The 8,387-nt window shown below is 52.2% G+C and overlaps 1 protein-coding gene across 1 annotated transcript in view; it reads left to right on the forward strand.

Annotated features, from left to right (window-relative positions):
- The first annotated feature begins 5,969 nt into the window (after nt 1-5,969).
- Tac4 (tachykinin 4) overlaps nt 5,970-8,387 on the forward strand; it is a 7,684-nt gene continuing 5,266 nt past the window's right edge. Inside the window, exon 1 of the mRNA XM_021178441.2 lies at nt 5,970-6,308. Coding sequence (XP_021034100.1) covers nt 6,189-6,308 — 120 coding nt within the window. The 5' untranslated portion in view covers nt 5,970-6,188. The remainder of the gene's footprint in view (nt 6,309-8,387) is intronic.

Below are 8,387 nucleotides of genomic sequence, written 5' to 3' on the forward strand. Positions count from 1 at the left end.
AAAAAAAAAAAAAAAAAAAAAAAGACAAACAAACAACAAACAAATGCATATAAATGGACATGTTTTTCATGTTACTAAGCGGATGGGATCACCCTACAATATGCTTAGTCTTTTTTCCCCCTAATTGCTGGATGTTCTCCAATCGACCCACTTCGCTGGGTTGTAGTACCCCACACTCTTCATCTCTAGTCAGTTCATTCACATTCTCTGGGTGTCCCCTGCTCCCTATGCACGTGTTCTTCACAGAGGTCAGAGGTCAGCCTCAGGCATCAGCTCTTGCCTTTCACCCTGTTTGAGGCAGGGGCGTGCCAGGCTATCCATCTTCAAACCTCCCTCGTAAGTCTCCTGTCTCCCCTTAGGACGGTGGGACTACAGACTCATGCTACCCCACGTAGTTTTTATGTGGGTTCTCGGGTTTTTGCTCAGGTCCTCACACTGAGCTATCTTCCCAGACATTTTGGGGGTTCTTGGTGTTCTCTAACAGCTTCAGCACTGGCCTTGCTCTGCCCTTGCTCCTTGAGCCCAGTGCCTCCTCCTGGGCAGTCCAGGCATCTCAGCGTCACACTGTCCAGAAGCGCACCCAGGCATCCTTACTCCTTGAGACATATTTCCCCATCATCATCCCAGTGCCTCCCACTTCCTGTCCTCCAGACCTCAAACCCAGGACACCCTCGGCTGTCACTGAGCTCAGCCCATGTTTCTCTAGATCAGGACTGGCCTCACCCAGCCCCACCCCAGGTCATCCTGGGACTATTCCAGCGATTTATCCTGACCCCACCCCATACACATGAACATTCTCAGGACAAAACTCCACTACCCCTGCTGAAGGAAGAGCCATGGCCCAGGCAAGCCCCAGATCCTTGTTCATGAACATTTTTTTTTTTTTTAAGAGATGCTCAGCTGGGCAGAATAGAGCATACTCATAGTTGTAGCACTAACGAGACAGAAGCAGAAGGATCCAAAACTCAAGGCCAGCCTGGCCAGGCAGTGGTGGTGCACGCCTTTAATCCCAGCACTTGGGAGGCAGAGGCCGGCAGATTTCTGAGGCCAGCCTGGTCTACAGAGTGAGTTCCAGGAAGGGCCAGCCTGGGCTACAGAGTGAGCCTATCTCAAAGGCTGCTCCTCCAAGGGACAATGATTGAATTCCAAGCACTCAATGGTGATTCACAGCCTCTGTAACTCCAGTCCCGGGATATCTGATGTCTGTTCTGGCCACCATGTGCACCAGAAATACAAGTGTTGCATAAAGATGTAGACAAAAACACCCATACACGTAAAATAAAATATATTAAAAAAAATTTTTTTTAAAGATAAAGATTGAGCCAGGTGTGGTGGCGCATGCCTTTAATCCCAGCACTCGGGAGGCAGAGGCAGGCAGATTTCTGAGTTCGAGGCCAGCCTGGTCTACAAAAGTGAGTTCCAGGACAGCCAGAGCTATTCAGAGAAACTCTGTCTCAAAACAACAACAACAGGGCTGGTGAGATGGCTCAGTGGGTAAAAGCACCCGACTGCTCTTCCGAAGGTCCAGAGTTCAAATCCCAGCAACCACATGGTGGCTTACAACCATCTGTAACGAGATCTGGAGTGTCTGAAGACAGCTACAGTGTACTTACATATAATAAATAAATAAATCTTTAAAAAACAACAACAACAAAAAAAAAAGATAAAGATTGACATTATGTAGTCCTTGAAGGCTGAGTGGAGACGGGATGTGAAATAACCCTTGGCTGTCTGTATCTTCAGGGTCAGAACCGAGGAACAGGGATCAGGCCTACATGAAGTGGCAGAGCCTAGGTCCCAGCTCCAGTCCTTCTAGGCCCAGGGAACTCAGGGCATCTTGATGTCTACAGTCACCTCTGCCTCGATCCTAAGTGCCTGGACATCAGAAATGGAGTTTTCTTCCAACCCCAAGCTGTCCCCATCTGCCCCAAGCTACCCCCACTGGCCTCATGTTCACCACAGACCATAGAAGGATTGGGTAGATCTAGAACTGGGACCAGGAGCATGGAAGTCCCTCATCTCCAGTTGCCCTCCCTAGTTTGGGTGGCTTAGATGTCCAAGGTCATGGTCAGGGATAGCAGTACAAAATATGTCCTCTAAGGCTAGCCCAGGTGTCCCTTGAGACCAGCCATCCTGATTCCCCCCTCCTAGGCACTGTTTCCATGCTAGAGCCTTTTGAGAGCAGCAAGCTATTTTGCAGAGGCGGGAACTGGAGGGAGGCTCTATTCCGCAGACCAGGGGCAACGCATTATCAACATTTTCAATTAGCAGTTCACTCCACCGCAGCACTCAGACCAGGCTCCAGGAAGAGAAGACTGGTTTTAAACAGAGCTTCTCTCCCCTCACTAATGGGGTCAGACCCGAGGGTTTACTGTTTGCAGGCGCTGGGAGAAGTGAGCACTTCAGAGAGGCTCCTCTGTTCCCCTGGAGGCAAGGGGCAGTTCTAGAACCCAGAACTCCTAACACCCCATCTTCACCAGCCCTCCTGGGCCCACCCTTTAAGATCCAGGATGCTGAATTTTGTCTAAGGAAGACACTCCACACAGGGAGACCCAGTCTGATGGCAGGCACCTAGCTGCCATTTTTTTAAGAAGCAACTGGATGGCGAAACATCAGGGAATGCCCCATGACTTTCCTTAATCTGGGCTTTCCCAGGGAATGTAGATGGATGTTGTCGTTTAATTATATTATTAACAGCAATAATTGCTGCCATTTATTATATGCTGACAGCGAGCTAAACAAACGCTGCACAAAAATTCTCGTGTTATCTTCTTACTCCCTACAAGTGTGCTCTCTCTCTCTCTCTCTCTCTCTCTCTCTCTCTCTCTCTCTCTCTCTGTCTCTCCTACAGCAAAGGAAGTTTAGTGATGGGGGCCATAATTTGAACCTCTGCACTCTGCCCTGACTCTCTTGAATTACACCCACCCTGGTGTATATTTTTCTTGATGGCACCTGACTTTAAAGAGATGTGTTTGAGGAAGTTTGAGAAAAGGAGAGGAACCTAGAGAAGCCCCCAGGCTCCTGGACCCCTGAGCCTATGTCTTTGATGGTGGGGGATGGCTGGTGATGGGGTGGTGGAGAAGGGGGTTCTCTCGTGATCATTCCCAAAACTCTTATCTGGGGGCTGGAGAGATGGCTCTGAGGTTTAGAACATTGATTGTTCTTCCAAAGGAACCTGGTTCCATTTCCAGAATCCCAGAATCCACACTGTGGCTCACAACCTAACTCCAGTCGCAGGGATCCAACGCCCTCTTCTGGCTTCCACAGGCAGAGAACACGTGTAGAGTACAGACACAGTGGAGACAAAACACCCATACACGTAAAATAAAAGGTTAATAGAATAAAACAAACGAACGCCAAAGCCCAAACAACAGTAACAATAACACCAAATCCTGATTTGCTAGCAGATCTGGCAACACTTTCAGGAAATTTAATCTGGACCCTGCCAGAGATATGGGGAAGCAGGAGTAGAGGCCAACAGCCTAACAGGCTAAAGATGCCAAGAACATGAGAGATTTGGGTTCAGTCGTGGAAATGTGGGTAAATATCTGTCCACCCCAACTCTGATTTTAAGGACCAGTGAGGATAGAGATGGAGCCTTCTTCCCAGTGTGCCTGCTCTTCTGTAGATGCCCTGCTATGTCAAGGTAGACGTTCAATAAATTCATGGCCAATGAGGGGGAACAGTAAGGTGAGAGAAAGGGGGGGATGGGGGAAGGAGAGGGGAGAGAATGAATGAATATATGTCCAAGCTATTGCAATGGAGGGGGGTCCAAGCACGGGGTTTTTATTTGTTGCTCCAGGTCTGGGCTCCCGGGTGACCTGAGCCACTTTACTCCCCCGCCACTGGAAGGAACCTACAGTTCTTCTATGCAAAGAACAGAACCTCATCAGAACCCTGCACCCAGGTCCCGACTTGCGGGTACGCGGCGCTCTGGGAGGGGCGATGAGTCGGTCAAAAGCTTCCACGTGGGGGCGCTGGAAGGACGGAAACAGGGTCCGGCGGCGTCCCCAGATCAGTCTCTTAACATCTCCACCGGGCAGCCAAGACCTCTCACCCGAGCCCCTCCCAGCCCCGTCATCACCACCCCCCTGCCCCAATTCCGTTTCCTTGATCTAGGAGGTGAACGAAACAAGAGCCGAATGCAGACCCGGGTTCGAATCCCGACTCTGCCACCCGTGGCGCCTGGCCTCCGGGAGCCGGCCTCTGCAAAGGGCCCACGACCCCCTCCTCTGGCCGAGTGGGTGCTCGGAAGCGTCGGCTTCCTGCCCGCAGCTCGCCCGCGGCATCTAGTGTTTCCCTTTTCTCCCTCGGCTTTTTCTTTTTTCATCCCTGTCCGCTTGCATCTTTTTCTTCTCGGCTCCGCAATCCTGGCCAAACCGCAGCCTTTAGCAATCCTTCGCGCCCACCCGGCGCCCAGGGAGCCTCACCGCTGCCGCGACCCGCCCCGCGGCCAGAGCGCCGCCCGGGACCCGGGCCGCCCACGTGCGGTTTGTTCCGGAGCTCAACCTGCCCTCCTGAGTCGGTGAGGGCTGCTGCCGGCCGCAGCCGATAGGGGGCGCTGCCCCGGCTCGGCCAGTCGGGGGCACTGCTCGGCTCGACCGCTGGAGGGCGCTGCTCGCCCGATCGTGCCCGACTGCGCTAGTACCGGAGTCCCATCCTGCCGGGGCCCCGCCTACCCCCGGGTCGGACCTCAACCGGAACCTGCCACCCACCCTGCGTTTCCCTTACCCTACGAGGACAGAGCGGTCTGTCCTCCGGTGGCCTTGCCATCCATCTGGCTTCGGCGTCCCAGCCCACCCGCCTCAACATTGCAGCGAAGGGGACTCGCCGGCCAGGGCCTCGCCCGCCCGGGTGGCCGAGGGCACCGGGCGGGGCTCCAATCCCGGTCGTCCGGCCTTCCAGCCTCAGCCTGACCGCAAACCGAGGGCGACGCTGCAAATAGCCGCGGTTTCCAGCTGGTGCCCCGCCTCCCTCTTGGCCTTCCGGACCTTTGGGGTTTTCTCTCTCTTCTTCCCTCCACCCTCTCATCTGCCCAGTGCCTCCCCGCTGTGTCCACACAGTGCGCCCACCACATCCTGACCCATGCACTGTGGTTCCTTCACCAGCGAGGTGGAGAACCTCGAGACCAATGCGGACGCCCAGGCGTCTTCTGTGCGTGTGAGCGATTTACCCAGTCATTCATGAACTACTTGCACCGTAGGAAGTTTGCAGACAGGGAAACTGAGGCTCAGAAACTCCTCACAGGGGCTGGAGAGATGGTTCAGCGGTTAAGAGCACCATCTGAGTGCTCTTCCAGAGGTCCTGAGTGTCTACAAAGCAAGTTCCTGGACAGCCATGGCTACACAGAGAAACTCTTATCTCCAGGGGTTAAGTAATAGCCAGAGGATCCCATAGCTATTCAACGATGCTACAGTTGACAGGATGGATGAATGGATGGCCAGGCTGAGAGGGAGGAGCTGAACAGAGAATGAGTTTGTAGTTTGAGTGTGATATGGAAGCACACAGGTTACAGGCAGAAGGGACAAGTGTGGTTCCGTGTTAGAAGGCCACAGAAAAAGTGGAAAATCACTGTGGGTCAGTAGCTGACACTGGGGTTCGGAAGCCATTTTTCTGGCAAATCTCATTTTCCACTTGTAAGAAGCCTCATTTTTTTTTTTTTTTTTTAAGGGCTGGCACTTTCCAGGGCAGGCAGTGTGTTCTCAGCACAGATGGAGAAAGAGGATGGGAAGAGTACAAAGAAAGAAGAGATGGGGTGGGAGTGGCCGATCATCAGTGACAGACAGGAAGTGCAGGAAGGAAGCCCTCTCTCTTCCCATGGGGGTTGTCATCCCTGGCAAGCTGTAACCTCCAGGTCCCACATACTGTGCCATTGTGCACCTGTCCCAGGAGGGAACTCAGCCAAAGGGACGGCTGGTATTGCGTCAGTGTTAAGCCTTGGGATCAAATGTTAGGGTGGCAATGGGGAGGTCTAGGCCCCTGATGTCACTGGCTCGATCAGCCAAGGAGAGAGGCTGTCCCACGAAGCCGTGCAAAGGTGGGGTGAGGCACAGGAAGGAAGCAGAGAGTCTAGGAGACATCCCAGCCACATACAAGTGGCCCCGTGGGGACCCGAGCCTGCTGGAGGAGGTGGCATCAGGCTGAGTGGGGCTCCCTGGACTCCCTGGACAGAGAGGCACCTGCTCACCATGCTGCCTCTCCTTGCCCTGCTTCTCCTGATCGGGCCATCAGTGTGCACTACAGCAGGAGACAGAGAGGAACTGGCTTTTGGTGCCAAGGCAGAGTCCTGGGTGACAGTGAACCTGAAGGTACCTTTCTGAGATGGTGACCCATGATGGAGGTCTGGGAGATTCCTTCCAAGGCAGCCAAGGTAGCAGAGTGCACTCTCCTAAGCACTTGAATGGCAAGACAGATTGGCCAACTCTGCTGGATGGGGAGGGTCAAGCCTTGATCTGTCCAACTACCAGGGGAGCGTTTGGCTAATACATGTGAGAGCAACAATGTGTGCTGTATGGATGGAAAACAGTTAGCAACTACTGTGTTCCTGGTACTGCCCTGACTGCCTTATGAAAAGTAGCCTATTTCAACCTTAGGGGGAAAATGTCATTGCTATCCCATTTCACAGATAAGAAAACCGAGGTACAGAGAGGTCACAGCGCTTCTTTAAACTGTATTGCCTCAAAAGCACAGCTTCTACTTTAGCTAGGTTCTGGTTCTATGTATATTTGAATTGGAGATTGTTTTCCAGAATCTCTTTTCAAGTGACCAACTGGAACAGGATTGCAATTTTGCCTCATAAAGGAACTAACTGCCTTTGCCTCCTGTCAAACACTGCTGTTTGACAATGGTGGCGTCTACCACCCTCTGCATACTGCGACTGGGAAGAAATAGTTTTTAAGGAATTATTTATTTTATGTATATGAATACACTGTAGCTGTCTTCAGACACACCAGAAGATCCCATTATAGGTGTTTGTAAGCTACTATGTGATTGCTGGAAATTGAACTCAGGACCTCTGGAAGAGCAGTCAGTGCTCTTAATCACTAAGCCATGTTACCAGCCTGGAAGAAATCTTAAAGTTGGAGCCCCAACCCTACTCTGAGATCCAGTATCCCTGACCTGTGTGAAGACCCTGACCTTTGAGCTCCCAATACCTCCTCGGGGAACCACTGGCAGTCAGGGAAGATTGCACTGGAGGGTAACAGGAACCTGTCTCCCCACAGTCCCAGGATGGAAAGGACACTGCTCAGTTTGGTGGATGGTGCTTCGCCATGTGAGGTCCCTGGGAGTTCTTAGAATTGGGAGGTTAGGGATGCAGCTCAGTTGGTGAAGGGCTTGTGTAGCATACATGAAGCCCTGGATCCAATCCCCAACACCACATAAAACTGCATGATGGTGCATTCCCGGCACCCAGGAAGTAGAGGCAGGAAGATCAGAAGTTTCGGGATCATTCTTAGCTATATAGAGTTCAAAGCCAGTCCAGGGAGGGGAGGAGCAGTAAAAATGGAACCCTAGAAAGAACCACTCACAGACAGCCCTGCTGAGGACGGGGAGGGCCCTCTCCAGCCTGACTGGGGAAATGTGGGCACTGGGAGAAGATGGCAGCCTGGGAGACGTGGGTTTAAGTCTCAGCTTGTCCACTGACCCCTGCTACTCCACTTGACCTCAGTTTTCTTTTTTTTCTTTCTTTCTTTCTTTTCTTTTCTTTTCTTTTTTCTTTTCTTTTTTTTTTTTTTTTTCCGAGACAGGGTTTCTCTGTATAGCCCTGGCTGTCCTGGAACTCACTCTGTAGACCAGGCTGGCCTCAAACTCAGAAATCCACCTGCCTCTGCCTCCCAAGTACTGGGATTAAAGGTGTGCAGCACCACGCCTGGCGACCTCAGTTTTCTTGCCTGCAAGATGGAGAGAGAGGGAAAATGAGCCCTAGCTCATTCTGGAGCTATCACTTTTTTTATTTTCTTTTTTTATTTTTTATTGGTTTGGGTCAGTGACAGACATACAATGTGTGAAAAGTCCAGCTGGATGACCGAGAGCACTGGGCATGGCCACATGGAAGTGCCATCAATCTCACATGCGCTGGCATATGGTTTTCCCTGAAGTCAGTTAGCTCACCCTGCAGGAGTGAATCTCAGTCTTGTCTCTTCCTCTCTCCTTTAGTGTCCCTCTGTCTCCTAGGATTGGAGAGGCTAGGCTAGAAAACCAGAAGTACACACAGACTCTGCGGGTTGCTAACTGTCACTACAAATGGGACATTCTGATGGCTCCCAGGGTGCCCGGCCTGCAGCTCCTCCCCCCCCCAACCCCGCCTCCGGGTAAACTAGAATGGTCCTCCTAATGCCTCCCCTCCCCCCCACCCCCCACCGTCACCCCCCTCTTCCCCCCTTCCC

This window comes from Mus caroli, chromosome 11, assembly GCF_900094665.2.
Source record: "Mus caroli chromosome 11, CAROLI_EIJ_v1.1, whole genome shotgun sequence".
Classification (NCBI taxonomy): domain Eukaryota; kingdom Metazoa; phylum Chordata; class Mammalia; order Rodentia; family Muridae; genus Mus; species Mus caroli.